This window comes from Camarhynchus parvulus, chromosome 2 (assembly GCF_901933205.1).
Source record: "Camarhynchus parvulus chromosome 2, STF_HiC, whole genome shotgun sequence".
Taxonomy (NCBI): Eukaryota; Metazoa; Chordata; class Aves; order Passeriformes; family Thraupidae; genus Camarhynchus; species Camarhynchus parvulus.
In genome coordinates, this window is record NC_044572.1 from 54497889 (window position 1) to 54516604 (window position 18716).

The 18716-nt window shown below is 42.4% G+C and overlaps 1 protein-coding gene across 2 annotated transcripts in view; it reads right to left on the reverse strand.

Moving 5' to 3' along the window:
* Positions 1-18716, reverse strand: part of EGFR (epidermal growth factor receptor) — a 158235-nt gene that overhangs the window by 27427 nt on the left and 112092 nt on the right. For both annotated transcript variants that reach the window (XM_030943703.1, XM_030943702.1), the window contains exons 5-15: positions 17683-17751; positions 15381-15499; positions 13825-13966; positions 13055-13171; positions 12366-12492; positions 12190-12263; positions 10910-11000; positions 9959-10158; positions 8799-8931; positions 7390-7489; positions 5308-5465 (exon numbers count right to left, since the gene is read on the reverse strand). In XM_030943703.1, the coding sequence (XP_030799563.1) occupies positions 5308-5465; positions 7390-7489; positions 8799-8931; positions 9959-10158; positions 10910-11000; positions 12190-12263; positions 12366-12492; positions 13055-13171; positions 13825-13966; positions 15381-15499; positions 17683-17751 (1330 nt within the window). The remainder of the gene's footprint in view (positions 1-5307; positions 5466-7389; positions 7490-8798; positions 8932-9958; positions 10159-10909; positions 11001-12189; positions 12264-12365; positions 12493-13054; positions 13172-13824; positions 13967-15380; positions 15500-17682; positions 17752-18716) is intronic.

The following is an 18716-nucleotide window of genomic DNA, read 5'->3' on the forward strand; positions in this document are numbered from 1 at the left end:
TTTCAGAGCAGTCCAAGTGTTAACACAGGAATTTATAATAGTCATACATTCCGTTAAATATCAGTCAACAACCTTGCTCCAACATCTTTTATCTAGAGAAATAGCTATGCTGCATACTTAGTTTAAAGAATGTTTTAAAACAATTTTTTGGCATGTGGTAGAAGTGGGGGAGGACATAGATACACAAAATTCATGGACTCCCTATCTCTGTGCAGAGCCCAGGGCTGACTGTAGAGGAGGGCAGAAGTAGCCTTCTCCTCCTACATGGACAGAAATACATGTGGAAACATGTCATTGCAGACCCAGCTGCAAAATCCTTGTTTCCTGATAAGGTAAAGAACTCAATTTCCAGACTTTCTATTTCAATGGAAAACTTGGGTAGCAGATACACGGACTTCCATCAAAAAAATGGGACTTCACAGCACTCTCTTGGGCTACAGTTTGTTGGCATGTGTCCATGGTATTTTTCCTTTAGAATCCAAAGTTTTATGTTACTGGTAATGTAAACAGGTACAATCATTATCCAGGGAGCCAGGAACTCTACTAGCAAGTTGTTCACCCTCCATTTGAGTTTAAAATGCTCAAATTTTTGGCAGCGCAGTGCAAAAAAAAGAAAACCCCACAGATGAAAACAGTGACTGTGTTCACTTGATGGTCTAATGAGTGTGAGAGGCACAGTGCATTCCCCAAGTGCTGCTGGGCTATAAGATGTATGCTCTTCATGGGAATTGTGGTCTTTGTGACGTCTGCTGAGGAAGGAGAGCATTACTGAGAGGCTGACATCACCTCTAGAAAACAGAGCAAAGAAAAGGACTAAAGTCCAGTTTGTGGTATCCGCTCCCTGCGCTGACTTAAAGAAAATGGATCATCCCAAAACAATTCCAGAGGAGGTCAAATAGGGGATAAGAAATGAGCCCATGCCAGAAAAACTGCTCTCACTGACAGGAGAAACCAAAAAACTTTCAAAATGCCAGGTAGAGTTTCAGATCTTCTCTCGTAACTTGGACTAGGTCTGGGGAAGGAAGAGGTGAAGCAACTGCTCATTTTATTGGGTTTTAGTTTGTTTGTTTGTTTGTTTTCATTACTCGGATCTTCCCTTGTGTATTTGTCTTGTTTCTGGGCCAACACAGTGCTCCAAGACCCAGCATCTGGAAGGTCTTGTAAGTTCACTGGGCTCCCATGCAAGAATGTGCATCCTGGTGTCCTGGACATGCTGGAAGTGCTGTGCATACCAATTCCCGGATTCCGGGTCCTCAGCCTTGTTAGCTTTGCTACCAGCATACAGCTTGCTTTGTTTGCTCAGTTGTGTAACTAAGCACAGAGAGGCTGCACATGCAGAGCAGAGCCACCAGCTTGCTTATCATCACAGGGGGCAGATCTTGCCTTGGGCTTCTCTCTTCAGGTACTCAATGGAAAATTGACCTAGGACTCCAGACCACATCCAGTCATGGTCTGCCTCCTGGACATGAATTTCTAACACAACAAAACATGTGCAGCTGCTTTTGATAAGAATGTGAAATTAGAATACCTCACCTAATTTCAGAATATGACTACTGTCCCTCAAAGTATCTCTTCCTCAAAATTCTAGTTTGCCATGCTACTTTAAGACGGCAAGTTCTCTTTGTGCTTCCTAGCAGCAAACAAAACTGGCTGAGGTGATTGTAGCTAGAGTCTGAGGAATGACTGACCAGTTCTTCTCCTACACATTGAATTGGAGGCAGGAGAACTGCAGATTTTTATCAGTTCCTTTCCTTTTCCCACACAAATCCATCAATATCAAGTCTTGTAAGATAAAGTAAAAAGTTGTTTGGGAAGAAATAGAGAGATCAGCTTGTGCTTTTCAAATCCCTCTTGGTTTTCTGATTAATTTCACAAGTCAGAGAAGAAACAAAGTCCATAAGAATTATCCCTCCAGGACTATATATAACTTTCTTAATGTGGAATTTTATGATGACACCCTACATAAGTAACCCAGATTTTATGGAATCTAAACAAGCACGTTTTCCATTCCTGAGTAATTTTTCTTCTGCTTACAGAAACCAAAATGACAAATGTGACCTTATGTTATGAAGTAACTCAAGATCTTATGGATATAGGAGATGAATATAACAGCAGTTGTAGTCTTTGATATATTTCTCTACTTATTGGAAAATTAGTTCTGTGTACAGCTCCTGAAAACTACTTCATCCTGAACTACAAATTTTACCCATCTATGTAAGTATTACTGGTCCCGGCGCAGACACAGCTGTTTATTTCCTAAATCCATCAAGATTTTAACAACTTTCTCCTTGACCTATAGTTCTCCTTGACCTATAATTTGATGTAATACAGTCAAGTTGTCATGACTGATGGCCTTTCAGAGGGGACTCACACTATAACAGCCTAAGTTACTTCGCAATCATAAAAGAAATGGAAAACCATTTTTAAATATTTTTAAACTTTACAAAAATTTTACTTTGTCCTCTCTTTCTAAGTAACCTTCCAAGAGTGAAAAAGGCATAGGATTTGTGCTGTGCTTCTGCAGCCTTCCCTCTCAGATCCCCTGGCCACTTTCTCATTTCCCCCAAAAATCCCTTAGCATTTAAAATGAAAACTGGTGAGACACAGAGTGTTGACAGCAACTGTGCATGGAGGCAGGATGTGCCAGCCAGTGGTACTGGCTACAGTGATGGCTTCTTCTCCTCCTTGATTATCCACCCCAGAGGCTGTGTCTGGGTTTATTTCCTGTACTCTGTGAGACTGGCAAGGGAAAATAAAATCCTACAACACTGACCAGATTAATTAAGATGATGAGTGTCTTTAACTGATGAACATATGGGGTAATTCCAGGGCTTTTGAGATGTTGCTTTCTTTATAGTAGCATATAATTCTTAGCTGCACTAGAGGCATGGCGAAAGGAAGCTCGTGTACAAAATTCCCAAGAGAATACAGGAGAATTGGGAGAGAAGGGGTCTTTTGAGCTAAGCAGGAGAAAGCATCCTTCATTCTGTTTCCTAATGAAGGCTGAAAAATGGACTCAGCAAAGAAAATGAGACTCAAAGGGATTCTTCACAGCATTGCAAAAGGAGCAATGTACAACCAGTACGCGTGCCTAAAGTGAAAAAATGAAATTCCTGACAAAACTCAGCTGGGAAGAGAAGTCTTTTACTTGAAGCTTCTTCGAATAAGGAAAACAGAGAGAGATCCTGGGAACCCTTGCTTGCATGACTACTGAAGTCAGCACACTTAATCATGCTGATAAGATTTTGTGGGCTCTAGCCGTGAAATTGGACAGGGACAGAAATGAAGTTGTTGTTTCTTGTCATGCAGGAATTGCTAAGACTGTGGTTTCTAAGGATGCAAAAGCTTTGTGAGACAGATGTTTTCCACCCACTGTTGAACAGATCGATTCCCACAGCAAAATGAGGGAAAGGCATGAAGAGAAATGGCATTGCTGATGGATTGCCTTCAGAGGGACAATGCTGTGTCTGACTGTATGTTCCCATATTATAACCCTGACACTGGCTCCCTACTCATCCAGGGCCACAGATGTCTCATCTGTATAACAAATATTGCAACACGACCTCCTTCTAGCTCTCTTGAGCCCTTCAGGGATACAGCCTATTTCATCTGCTACATTTGGGCATCAATTTGAATTGGGCTATTGAGCATGTTCACAATGTAAATGATGCAAACTCAGCCCAGCTCTTTCATGTGAAAGATTAAATTGATACTACTTTATATGTTCTGCCTTAATAACACAGGGCCAAATACACTGAGGCATATGTTGGGTAACCCTCATTTTTAAAAAGTCTCCTCCTCACTGTAACCTCATCTCCTGTGACTCCTGTGGTTCCCCCATCCACTACTAAAGCAAGGCAGGAATTGACTTCTCTGATCAATTCTGCTTGGGGAACTTGCTTGTGCACTAGGAGCCACTGTGTGGCTTGTTTTACATCCCTGTCTGGCAAATTATGTTCTCCAAATCTGCATTCGAGTTTAGTGTTTGTTCTCACTACTGAGGCTGCACACTGAAAAAAAAGCCTTGTTCAGATGTGGTTACTCATTACGCTATTCCACTAATCAGCTGCATTTCCATGTGGCCAGTTAGAAGGAGGATATCAGACCATTGTGGCCAGTTTGTATCAGTAGGGACTACTGAAGTAATTAATGAAGAGCAACTTAATTATGATCCCTTTTCAACTGAGGAAATTTCTTCCCGGGCTTGCAGTGGGAAGCCCCAATAAGCCTTGTGTGTGACTATAGAAAAAAATAGGGGGCATCACTGTAAATCGTGGCAAATCCAGCAGGCTGGTGTAACTACTGTCTGAAATCCATTGCACTGAATTTCACTATGAGAACTAGAAAGAGCTGTTACTTGCCCTCTGATGAAGGGAGTGATTCCACCCTTCATCTCCTTTTTCCCATGAAGGTGGGGAACTGGCAGTTGGATTAGCTAGTACACAATGTGATGGTTGGTCTTGCAACATATATTATGGGCTTATTATAGAAGGATTTTGGATCAGACAGATTTGCAGGGTAAAAAGCAGAGGCCTGTGAAGGAAAATACACCAAACATGGGCTGACTTTTTGTTCTGAAAGCTTCACAGTCCAATAACCAGCTCTCAAACTCTAAAACCTTTTCCCGTGCATCTCATGTCTTTTGAAGGTTGGAAATCAGGAGAGGAGACCATTATTACTTGTGATGTAGGTTAAACAGATCAATTCACAACTTGTTACAGGTTGCAGTTTAAATGTGTCCCCAAATGAGGAAAAAATGGTTCATATAGATTTCATTTACTGTGATTCCTGTTTAAAAAGCCCCACTCACAAGGCTTTAAAATCAGACCAAGTGCTAGCTTATGGAAAGAAGGAAAAAAAGAAAATCACTGAGTTACTCCACTGGGATTTCAGTCCTGAAAGTTGAAAGGTACACAGAAAAATGGGCCCTGGGAACCCAGCATCCACCAGATGTCACTGATGTTCCTCTCAAAACCAGAGGACACAGCAACAAGCCAGGTGGGAAAATAGGGTGTATCACTGGTGGATGAGTTCTGTAAAATTCTTTCAAGTTATCAAACAAGCCTGTTTCAAACCCCTTAAACTATTTTCATTCCTTCTGCATAAAGACAAAGTACCACTGACCTTTTCCTACTTACAAAGTTTGCCACACTCTGCTTAGATTAACCATGATCTCCTGACCTCTCTTGCTCCCTTCTAGTTCTTCTCAGTGGCTTGACATGGGACCATCAGGAGAAAGAGTTCTGGACAAGCTGTTTCTTTTTTTCTTTTCTTCCCTGTCACCATTCAGTCCCAGGTTTTACTCACCCCCGGGTGCAGTTGGGATGGCAGAGTTGGCAAACATTATTCGCATCAGCATATTTCCAGACGAGGGTGTCATTCTCACCCAGAACCCCTGCTGGGCAGGATTTCACACAGTGGGGGCCATCTATAAAATGGGCACACTTCATGCAATTGTCAGGGCCCTGCAGAGAGAAACAACTTGTTTATAATGCCCTTACATCAGCCTATTCAAGAGGAAACTCAGAAGATAAATCTAAATGCCTTTTACTGCTGGAAGTTTTCAGCATTGTCTGGTTTTATTACCTTGCTACCTGATATTCTTGCAAGCAATTGCTCTTGCAGGATGGACCATACAAAAGACAGTTCCTGTTGCTTAAAGCTAATATTTTCTTGCATCATAAAGCTAATATTTCCTGCATTATAATATTGCTTCTTTTTCACCTCTGCCTTCTGTCTGGTTGGAAAACTTGCGTTTTGTATTTTAAATGGGGAAGAATTTAATGATACCTTGATAAGGGGTCAGCTGAAAAGCAGACAGTTTGGTTGCTACCTGGTGCAATCTCCCGTCACATAATTTAAAACAATGGATATAGACCTCCTGATACCTCCTGGAAAAACTGGAACCAAGTAATTATTTTTCTGGCTTCTCAGCACAGGTTCTTTCCTCTGTTAGGAAGAAGCATAGGATGATGAAGGCAACCCAAGGAGTCCATGCTTTTTTTTTCCCACTTTGAAAAGCATTTAATTTGTATTTTGTATTTAAAGGCATTGCCTTCAGCCATTTTTGGCAGAACTGTTTTTATTAAGACTGTAACAGCACCATGAATGACCTAAATATTTTAAAGCAGGGGAACCAGCAATTGTGGGCCAAATTCTACTGTGGAGAGAAACCAGACCAGAGCCATAGTGCTGGTTGCAGTGGGACAAAAGTAAGACATGCTATAGGAAGATTATTTTAATCACTGTAATGTGTAAGGGCCACTATAATAGACTGATTACTAGATACTAGGCAAATATGGAACAGAGGGTCACTGCCTGAAGGAGTTTATAATGTAAATAACATCCTTGAGGCCATGGTGCTAGGAGGGAGGATGGAAATGCTTCACATTACTGAGCAGTGACTGCTCAAACTGATGATGGGTGTCCTTGTTCTTGACAGGACAGGGTTAATTTTTGCAGCAGCCAGGAGGGGCATGGCTAGGACATGGAGGTTATTCTATACCCCCTCATGTGTACCTCCTTCCCCCAGGGGCAAGGGGAAGGAGTTTCTTCTGGGGAGAAGAGGTTCTTTCTGGTTGAGTAAGTATGATAGAGGGAACAGTGGGGTAATGCTGGTTCTGAGCAATGATGTCAGAATCCTTCACCTTTCTTGTACACTATTACTAATGTTGCTGTTACTGCTCCCTTCCTTATCTCATTGCTGTTTCCAGTAAATTGTTCTTATCTCAATCCATTATTTTCCCCTCTTATGCCTCCAATTCTCCTCTCCAGCCTGCCACAGGGGAAGGGGGAAGGGAGTGAGTGCTTTGTCCTTTGGAGAGTCTCAGTGGGAGTACTACGTTGGGAAGTTCCTAAACCACAACAGTGAGCAAGGGTCAAACACTCAGACAGGGTCAAACACTGCTGGCAGTGGCAAGAGGTGTTTAAAGAGTTGGGCTAACTAACATAGAGGGGGACCTGTGATGGAGGCAAGAGATTTGATCTCAAAAAAAAAAAAAAAGGGAGAACTGGACTTTTGAAATTAAGATCTGAGTTTGATCTAATGTGTTCATACCAACTTGGAAGTTGAGTGGTTACATGTTACTCAATTTTTTGCCATATTTGCCAAAATAAAGTATTTTTTTAAAAAATATAACATTTATTTTAAAAAATATTAATGACTCTACAATGTCTGTGACTCTGGATTACCTGTCAGAGAAAAAAAAACTAACACCCTGAGGTTCCCTATCCTGTTCCCTTGCCCCAAGATCTTGACTTCTAACCATGCCCATTCTCTGCTTCATCTCAAATAGGGTTAAAATGAGACCTCAGGATTATCTCAACATGGGAAATACATATGAATATGTGATCTGGGGCTCAGGTTTGCTAAGATGAATCTGCTCTTACAGGTCCAGTGCAGGTTGCATTGTACATGGTGGAGTTTTGCACCAGGCACTCAGGGTGGCATGGGAGGCACTTGGAGTCCTTTTCAAACTCTCTTGGCTCCCTAAAAAACAAGAAACAAAGAGAAACAATTAAACCTTAGCAATAATAGCAAGTGATAAATTGTGGTCTTCTCTTCTTTTCCAGACTTTTCCACATTAGATTGAGATGATGATGGTACTGAGACAGGAGGAAGGATCCTCTTGGCTACACCAGTAGCACTTGCTCAGTGCAACCAGGAGGATGTAAGAGTAAGGGAAATTTGGCTGACAGTGAAACACATGGCACTCCAGATTGCACACTACAAATTAGTTTACTTTCCCTTTGAAGCTAATGTCACAGAATACTCACAACCATTTCTAGAGGCTTTTAAATGGTAGTGATGCAAAGAGATCAGCAAAAACAGTTCAAGTGATGCCAAAGCTACAAATAATAATTAGGAAAGTTAAACAGCAAGGCACTGATAATTAAATTCATGTCCTCTCTACAACACACAATGAATCATTAAAATATGAAAGTTGGTAACAGATGGTTTTAATAGCAATAAAGCTGTTCCACTTCAAGTAATGGTGTTATTAATTAAACTAAATCTATCCATCATTTGACACAAAATAATGCCCTGATCTGCCCTTCAGGTTAAAATAGCTGCTAGAGGGAATTCACTTTAAAAAAAAGACAGCTGCTAAACTGCAAACCACTAGAGAAATACAAACATCAGAGGCATTAGCACCCTGACAAGTACTTGCTTAATACTCAGGAGCTTTAAAAGTCAGATGTAGTAATTTTGCTGCTAGACATGCCTTTTCCACCTACATCACCTGCTGAATTGACACACAAGGCAGCAATATTTTTTCCAGGTCCTGGGTAAGGCTGAGGCAATAATTTTGTCTGAAATTGCTGCTCTCAGTCATTTTCAGATGAAAGTTCATTGTCCCTTCAACTTTGCAAACTGCAAGGGTGAGGTGCTCATCTGAGCAAATATAAGAGGAAAGAAATCTACCAGGCAGTGAAGCCCTGGCTCTGGGGATGACTGAGCTCCCAGAGATTCTAAATGGCTCTGGCTCTCACACAGTGTACTTGACATGACAGCCACAGATTGAGCTTTAAATTCCTTTCTTTCTTATGGGAAGGAAGCCCAAGGAGTCCTTGGGCCTCTAGATAGTCTCTTTGTGGGCTTAATGGGATGTTTTCTTAGCAGTCACCATGTCAAGAGCAAACTTCTAAGAAATACTGAATGGGGAAGGTACTGTGTTCACACAGCATCTCTGCAAGCTGGGGAAATCCCATGCAAGCAGAGACCCAGCTTCTTGCTTTCTTTCTAGCTACAACACATTTTAAAAACTAAAACCTGAAGCACCCCTGAGACACCTTACCCTTGCAGGATGTTGCACTGTTTCACACATTCCTTCTGACGATCAAAAAACCTGCAGGAGAAGCAGTGGAAGGGCCCTGGGCCCCAGCAGCCTACATCTGAGCACAGGGGGTCACAAACATGCTTGGCAGCAGCTGAGAGAGAAAGAGGGACAAGAAAAGACATGAATGTCAAGGTAAGAGAGAGGTCAAACTCTCCATTCTCACTCGAGCTGACCAGCCTGTTTCCCCAGCCTGTTCCAAAGCAGATATGAATGGTTCTGGTAGAGTGGAAGAGGAGTAATCACTCTTCTCTAAATCTCAAAGCCTGAAATTGAGTGATTTCTGGCCATTCAAAATAAGAATGATATTCCCTGTGACAGCTTAACAGATGTATAATAAAGTTAAGTCAGGCTGAGGGAGCTGGGGATGACCACCCCGGGGAAAAGACAGCTCTGGAGAAACATTATTGGGGCTTTTGCGTACTTGAAGGGCACTTTTAACAACTTTTTAACAAGTTCTGTAGTGACAGGACACAGGGAAATGCTTTTAAACAGAAAGAGTAGATAGATTTATGGATACAATGAAGACATAGTTACAATGTGGTGAGACACTGAGTTGCATAGGGAATTAATTGGTGGATGCCTAATCCCTCAAAGTTCAGGGTCAGATTGGCAACCTGGTCTAGTGAAAAACATCACTGCCCACAGCACAGGGGTTGGCATACATGACCTTTAAAGGTCCCTTCTCACCCAAACCATTCTGTATTTCTATGACAAATTTCTAAAATACAACAAATTCATATTCTGCAAAAAGAAATAGATTTTGGCCCAGGGACCACTGCAGTCAATAGCAGTATGGTTGAAGAACAGCTTCAACCTTGTTAAAAAAGGCCAGGTTTAGGAGTTAGCTTTTGTGTCCTTCACATGACATGGCTTCACTATGTTCATAGTAGTGAAGAAGCTCCTGATTTGCTGGACACCACAAAGTCCACATTTTGGTGGGAAGAAAAAAAAAATACCCACTCTTCCCTCACCACTTTCATTAAAGCAGTATCACTGATGAATTTTGTAGCCAGAGGAACATGGAGAAAAAAAGCCTTGCTAGAATCATGAAAATGTAAGCTTACTTTTGAATTTCAGCATGAGCTTTGATGGTGAGCAGGAATGCAGCACTCACTTACCACACTCTTTTTTATCCCTATTCTGTAAAATCTTTGTTTTCTGGCTCTCAGTTGCAAACAGGCTGTACCAGTCCATGGTGTCAGCATAGCAGAGATTCTTGTTCTTCATGATGGCAACATCTCCATCACTTATTTCCTTGAGGGAGCGCAGCCCTAGGGACTGTATTTTCAAGTTAACAACAGCAAGGGAATACTGGCCACTAAAAGGGAGAGGGACAAATAGAAAAAACATGGAAGAAAGGTAATTAGTAAGCAGGATGTACTCAGCATGGTTTTCTTTTAGTTGTCAAATGCATCCTGCTGTGAACTGCATTTTCTTCAAGCAAGGTTCTGCTCAGCCTTCTGAACTTAATGCACATACATGCCATGCCTATTACATAACTACTGCAATACCCACATCTGGTTTTGCAAGGGTTTTTCAAGCTAAAACTGTCAGGACACACATGTTCTGACAAGTAAATGATGTGGAACAATGGTTATAGGTAAAGCAGCTTTTATTTTGTGCTTGTCCACCAAGTCACTCTTCCTTCTGGGGCAAGCCTAGGAGGGCACTTGGAGGCATTGCTGATGTCTGCACTGCTTGGCAGCCTCCATCCACGACTGCCCAGCCACCTCAAATCCCATAGTGTTCCTGATCACACTATGACTTACCCCAGACTGTAAAGAGCATTTTCTGTCCTGCTTGTGCTTCCAGGATGGTGGGGGAAACCCTGGTCCTGAAAGCAGGCTCAGGACAGCCCTCCATACATGGCACAGAGCTGAGGGTCTTCTCTCCCAGGGCACATTATCTATGCTACAGAGATGGTACTCTACTCCTTGCAAGGTTTGCCCCATTTTGCATCAGTTTTGGGATACCTGAGCCTCACACTGCTTGCAACCTTGGTGTGCTCAGACAAGAGCAGCTCAAAACAGGGTTTCTCTTAGAGTGGCTGTGGCACATGATTTACTTACTGTTGCTTTGTTCTGCCTCGTATAATCTCCAGATTTTCGAAAGCATAAAGATCAGTAGCATTCTCAGGCCAGGCTTGAATCAACAAAAATCCTGCAAGAGGAAAAGAAGATTAAAAAATAACCATAATGGAAATAAACTCACGGTTAGTACTGGCAGCAGAACCTTCTCCTGTACCAAATCCTGCACCAGGAGAAGGCGCTTGTATTTTCCCTATGCTTATCTGAAGGATCTCAAAGCCTAACATGACATTTTAGGGAGCAAGGAGATATTTTTAAACCCTGTTTAATAAACAATTTACTTCTTAGCCCACCATGAGGGCTTAGGAGTGCAACAGAGCGTGTCAGTGAGCCGCACATCCTGCCACACCAAGTCACCAGCAATGATGGCTCCTGCCAGCAGATACCCTGGCTGAGAGGCTGCAGGCTCTGGATCTGTGGGAGAAAGGCAGCACCCCCATACCATTTTTCAGCTGACCTCAGGGAAGAGGAAAACTGAAAAGCAAGAACAGAGCAGAATAGCTACTTCTAGTGGATTTTCTGAAGCAAACAGAATTCCCCACTCAGCTGAGGTGCTTGCAAGGAAGGGGAGAATTTGGAAAATTGCAGGCTGCTGTATGAAGCTCTGCAGTTAGTCATTGCTACCCTGAAGGGAGACACACAGGTGAGAGAGAAACAAAAGGAGAACTGGACTCATGTCTGTAGACCCAGCCCCAATGTTACATTCATTGCATAATGGGCTGAACACAATTACTTTTAATTGATACTCGGTGCATGACGGTGGCTGAGTGCTCTGCTGGCTGCTTTGTGCTCATGGAGACATATTCACCCCAAGGAAAAGCTCATCAGGCTGGAGAGGGTGTCTCCATAAGAATGATGCAAGCCCCTGAGCACGCTTCCCTAAGGAGCTGCTGAAAGGTTTCCCACAAATAGAAACACACTTGGCTTTTTTTAGCAGGAGTGGCACACCTCTGCATCACCACACGCTTCTTGGGTGGCTAAGGATCTCCACTGCTTTTACTCTTCTCTAGGGCTGACAGTTCAGCAGAAAGGATGTTCTGGCCAAACCACACACCTTAGATGGAAGACCAGTATGGGTTATGTGGGCGTAATGCTGGCAATGTGCTGCTGACCACCTTGGTTAAGAGTGACCCTTGTTAGCTCAGGGACAAGAAACACTTTGCATGCACCTCTCTTCATGTGCTTAAAAAATTTCCCTCCTCCCCATTTGTATTTTTGGCAGCATCAGTCAAAAAACACATCAGCTTAAATTCACTGCTAACCTGATATTTCTTTGACTGTTTTGAAGACATCCAACTTCTTGGGATCCAAAGGTAGGGTCTTCGTGAAGGCATCACTGAAACAAACAGAATGAGAAATTGGGAAAAAACCAGACAGCTTAGCCTGGATTTTCCCTAGATTTTTTCCTTCAGCGCTTGATGGCCAGCAGGTAACTCACCCTAGAAATGCAACTGGGAGAATGCTGACGTCCCCATTGATCTTGGTACAGTTTTTGAAGGAGTCAATATTTGTGGCATTTATGGAGAGGATCCCTTTAAGTTCACCTATTCCAATGCCATTGCACACTGTTAAAGGAGAGATACAAAAGTTAGGGGAGAAAAAAGTGAAGCCCAGTCACATGGCAGGGTAGAAATGTGGAAGTGCCACAAGTTCAGAAAGAATTCCCATATGGTCAAACCAACCACTCTAACATGAGTTTCACAGATCTTTTGCCTATTTTTGTTTTTCAGAAAGTGCCACAGGATAACTGCTTCCTGCTTGCCTAGCTGTGCAGCTCTGGTCTGAGCATCTCTGCACACAGGCTCTGGCATATTCCCTTCTCTTTTTGTCCTATTTCCATTCCCCTTAATAAGACACAGGGAAGGACAAATGGAGGAGAAGGTTGATGTGCAAGATATACATGCACACAATACACAGTTTTATCTAATGTACTTGTGGTATATCCCACCTGGAAAGCATGCTCCACAGTCATGCTTCCTGATCAAACCTCTTGTCAGTTCTCCAAACTATTACTGGACCTGATTTATATTGAATTTGCACTTAACTAAGATCAGAGCTCACTGTACTTTTCCTAGTAAGTTCTCTATCATCCAAAAGCCTCACTGGTTTATTCCATGCTTTTTTTACCTTTGCTGCATAGCCCATCACACTTCTTACACTTCCGAACACCATTTTCTTCCACTTCGTAAGTATCAGCATTGCACGAGCGAACGCAGGAGCCGTGGTCTGTCACCACGTAGTTGTCTGGAAAAAGAAAAGGATACAAAGGTGACTGAAATACAAGAGGGATACTTTGAGGGCCAGACAAGCACTTCAAGACCGGTAAGAAAAAAGGGGTTTGAGCTCTTTGGCACACTCAGGAAAGTACAGGCATTAACTATCATCATCACAAACATCATTTGAAGGTAGATGAACATACAGTGCTATCAGCATTTTGCAGGGAGGGGAATGGTCACAGAAGGATGAAACAATATTAAAGTCTTGACGGATTAAAAAAATACAGAAATGGAAGAGCAAGAAAGGAAAAAGCAAGCATCTGTAGAGAAAACAATGATCACAGGCCTTGAGATGGAGTGTAAGAATTGGTTAAGAGTTGATAATGCTTTGGTAATCCATAGCATTGATCTCATATAGCCATTGTTTTAATGGTTTTTAGAAGACACCTTTCTCTTCACCAAGAGAAAAATTTTCAGAAGTCAAAATGCAAAGATTTAAAACCAGGCAAGGTGATGGATGCAGACTGTGTCAAGAGGCTCACTTTGTCATCTGTTCCCACAGAAACTGAAGAGAACAAGTGCTTTTTAACCTGACCACAACACAGAGGGATGACATAGGACCCTTCCCCCTTTTCTCCAACTCCCCACCTCCTCTGGGGCTGCAACCTGAAATGAACTTACGTGGACACTCCTTCACACAAGTGGCTCCAAAGCTGTATTTTCCCTCAGGGTTCACATCCATCTGGTATGTGGTGGGGTTATACAGGACCAATGGGGGACATGTATCCTTGCATGTAGCATCATCCCGAAACTTGCGGCACGCCTGTCATGGAACAACAGCACCCATTAAACAGCCTTTTCCTTAAAAAGTGACAGTGATTTTACATCAGGTCTTCAAAATACTCTGATGGCCTCATCTGCTTCCTGCTTAGCTCTAATGGAAACCCCAAGCAGCTACAGGGATGGTCCCTCAGGCTTTGAAGTTGAAAGGTTGCTTCAGACTGGGCAATGGAGTTCAGTATTTTTTTTAAAAAGAAAGCATGAGCTTTTCTTTTTCTGAACAAGAAACCTTGGCACTGTGGTGGGGAGCTGCTGGGATTCACGTGGGAACAGGAGCAAATCTGCATGCCTTAGACAGAAAAATTTTCCCTTACAAGCAGCAACCAGATCAAGACAAACTGTACTTTTCTTGGCCAGTTTTTAATAACCGAAATCAAATCAAGTCCTTTCCTGCCAATTACTGACTTTTCTGGCTAAATATCAAACTCAAGCCATTATATTTGGCTGCAGGTAACGAACAATTTAGCAGGCATTTATGAAGGGCAAGTTGGTTCTCCCAATGTAAATCTGCATTCAATTAATAATGACTCCCTTTTTCCCTTTCTTCTCCCTTGGCTTTCCGGATGAGAGAGTGTAACTGTCTTCCCTGTGAGCCAGTAAGGGGATCATAGCCATCTTAAAAGGAAACCAGGAATAGAGGTAACAACAACAAAATCCAGGTCAGACGATTTCTGTGGTGATTACTGAGATGTCACTTAATTCTGAATGAAGTGTAGTGCCAACACGGGGAAGAGTTAAAACCATGGCATGCACCAAACCCCTGAAACTTGTGGAAAAGCAATGGGACCTTTATTCCCTAAAGAAGCTCCATTTGTTTCTTCTCCCTTCACTGCCCCAGGACTCCCCAAATACAGTGCTTTTGTGGCAAGTCAAAAGCAGAAAGGGAAACCCGGATTTCATGTGTGAAGTTCGGTGAAATGCAAAGAAATGAAGATCCATCACTTCTTTACTTCCCTTACAAGTTCTTGCTTTAGTAAACCAAGATTACTACTTACTAGTGCTAAGGAGCACAAGGCAAAGCTGTGCTGGCCCGGGTAACTGCTGCACCATGGGGGCAGCTGTGGGCCTGTTCATGTGGGGAATTTGCCCACAGCAAACACTTGGATGCTCTGCACCAACGCTGAGCTCACTGGGCAGTCAAAGGTACTAACACTGGTTTGGAACACACTAGGAAGGTCCATGGGCAGAGTCAGTAAACACCAGCCCAGGGTACTGTGAAGTTCATGTCATCTTCCCTCCCAACAACCACCCGTGCAGGGAAGCCCTGGAGCACCCTCTGGGTCAGCATCTCTTAGGAGGCCTTCTGGGGCTGCAGAGGGCTAGAGGACATGGAGCTGAAAGCCCTGCTCGCCGTGTCAGGGACTGAAGCCATTGTGGTGGTGGTGCAGCATCATTACCAGGCAGTCACTCTCCCGAGGCCCGGTGCAGCCCGCGGCACACTGGTTGTGGCAGCAGTCGCTGGGCACCTTTCCCCTGCACCGACCGGAGCACTGCTGAGCACAGATGACTTTTGTTACTGGAAGATACAAGAAAAAAATGAAAAACATCAGCTGTACTTGCTGTAATGACATCAAGAAATACGGAGAAAAGGTCTGGTGCAGGTTCTGTGCTAGATTTTCCTCATGGGATGTTCTGTCCTCATTTAAGGCCAAAGTTTGGGAGGGGTGAGAGCGAGTGTGGGTGATGGTAAGAAGGGGTCATGTTCAGCCTGTAATTATCTTGGCTCTTATGAGGTGCTAAGAACTCTGATCCTAGCCAGGAAATATGTCCTGCTTAGAAAGAACAACCCTGTTGCACCAATGCCTAGACCAAGTAAAACTGTGACAGTCATTGGATCTTATAGCTGGGCAACAGAGACATGGAGACATCTGTCTCCATTTCATTGAAAAAAATTACTATTATTGTGGTAACTTTGGGAAAAACGGTGTGACAGAATTGCCAGGACTCTGTACTATAACTGGAAACTGTACATTGTAGGTGTGGTGCTGTAAAACGTCCCTTTAATGCACTAATATATTTCCAAAATTTGCAGAGATAGGGGAGACTCACTCAGCAAGCAGATTTCATATGCACATTGAATTATTTTTCTTTAATGTTCAAATCCTTGGCCAAATTTTATCTTCATTACCCAACTCCCTCAGGGTTTGCACTAGTGCAACAACCCAAAGGAAAGAACTGGCCCTGGTCCAGTTTTCTGCAGAAAAGCAAAAACTGCCTGAACATTTTGTTGAAAATTGGGAAAGCTTCTTCATTTGAATATCAAAGCAGAGAGAAGGATCATCAGAACAATTTTAAAAAACCTCACAAATGAATGGCTAGCATGTTTTGTACCAGAGACCCAAAATGGGATTGTTTGTTCTCTTAAAAAAAGAAAAAATTACTGACCAGAAGAACTTGATGGCTACTCTGCTTCATACAGCATCCTGAGCATTTCAGTTGTGCACTGTGCTAACTGTTATCAACTTCACAGTTGGCACAAATGAGTTACAATATTATCAGAAATTCCTACAAGTCTGAAAACCATGGTTGTTAATTAACAGAAAATTATTTCAAAAAATAGCCATCTACAGGGTATATAACAGTGATTTTTTCAAAACCATATATTCTTTTCCCATTAAACAGTTCTGTATCCAAACTGTATTATTTTATTTTTTCTTGTAGACCTGTAAGCAAGGTTGTATATTTTCAAGGAAACAGATTATTTTCAGAGTATGCATTAGCTTCTCTGATAGCAACTCCTCCATTCAATGAGAAACAGGGGAATAAAAGGCACATTGTTCTACATGAACAGCATTTTGATACAATTTTTTTCATAAGAATTAGCAGGGGAATAAAGCACCTCATGACTTTGATAACTATCGACTAGAGTTTCCTGCTGGATACATTATATTGAACATTTTTACTTCATATAGAGTATCCCACGTTCATTTCCAGAAGAAAGAGTATCCCCCAAACTTTCCCACATACAGCAATGTGGGATACATTTTCAGTTAGCCAGAGTCTCAAATGCCTGGAGAGGTGAGCAAGAGCCCGCAAAATATTTTGTTTCATGCACTCCTGATTCCAGTGAGGGTTTGTAAATGCTGGAAGCTTGCAGAGCTGAGACCTGAGGTTTTGCAAGGTCCTGGGACAGCTGTGCAGCCTCAGCTGCAGGAACCAGCCCAGGAAGGGCTTTTTATGCACAGCCACTGTGCACCCCGAGAGCCAAACTGCAGAGCCAGCTGACAAAAACTGAAGCTTGCACTAAGTGAAAACAGGAAAGGTATATGGTCCTCTTTCATCAAGCTCTAAGTCATACAAATGTGGCTTGATATTTGCAGACAAAAATCTTAGGTTCAGGTGAGTATTTGCAATGGAAAACTGAATGTAGGATGTTGCTTCTATTTGCATTATGTCTAGATCAGCTGTTTTTCTACTGAACTGTTCATAAAATAAAACCCACATAAAATGTTTCCCCACTTTTTAGAGAAAGAAAAACAAAAAGTGAGACAAATTGTCATGGAGTTCCTCCTCAACCTTTACTTTTGAAAAAATAAACTGTTGCAAAATCTCAGGCACTTGTGAATGGATGTTTCTGCTGCTCTCTTAGTATCAAGGAAGCATCCTACTTGCACAATTATGGTTAGTTTTTCAGTAGACAGAAATGTAGTATGTATGTTACAGCACACAGACTATTTCTTAACTAATCTACCGGCTTACATGTCTGGCAGTTTTGTTCACCAGGGCCCCAGCAGTGGTCTTCTGTGCAGTTCTGATGGCATTTGGGACCTAAATCACAAGAGAGAGTATAATATTCTGTAAACTAAGAAAATAACAATGTACCATGAACAACAGAAAGCAATGACTTGAGATTTCCTTCCTGATAAACCAGGGAAGGAAGCATCTACATAACAGTGCTCAAAAATTTTGAGAGGTGAATTTGTTATCCTTTGTTCACCTCTGCTTTCCTACGTGCAGTTCTCCACCTCCACACCTTTGAGCAAGCGAGCACAATACCCAGCCAGTCTAGCTTACGAAAGAGGAATATTTTTCCCAGGAACAGGAATCTCAGCTACTGCCCGGCTGGCCCTTCTGCTGGGGTTTTCATGCAATGGCAAGTCACCACTGGCTTGAAGTCAGGCATGTGCCAGCTGCTCACTACAGGCCACATGTAAATCAGTGTTTCTGAACAAGGCAGTTCTAAAAAGAAAACAAATCCAACAGGATTCACAGGCAACTGCCAGCTACTCTGACCACAAAGTAATTTGACTTGTCTGCTTTGTGCCCTGCTCCCATCCTCTGCCAAAAATACTCCTTGTGCAGGACTATGCTGCAGATGGATGATTAATGGAGAGGTGGGCAGGATGGACAGACACCTTGCCTGACCTCGAGCATTCAGTGCTGGGTTCTTTCCCATTCTTCCCTCCTTGCTCTGTTCATCCTTTCTTCTCTAAATGACAAGCAAAGTCCCAGAGAAATAACTTATTTTAGAGTATGGCATCATTATTAAAGCCATAAAGGCTGTTTTAGGAGATTAATGTGGAATTCACTACCTTTAAAAGACATTTCCTAATCAAGTGCTTCTTCCCACTAACAGCATGTGATTCTCCTTCCCCCCGTCAGCCATCAAACAGCTGAACAAATGCCAATACTTGTCCAAGAGTTGATTGATTTGGTGTGGGACCAAAGAACTTTATTTTTTTTAAGTTGAAAAGTTAAAGGTTAACATTTCTGTGGTGTTCAGAGCCAAACTC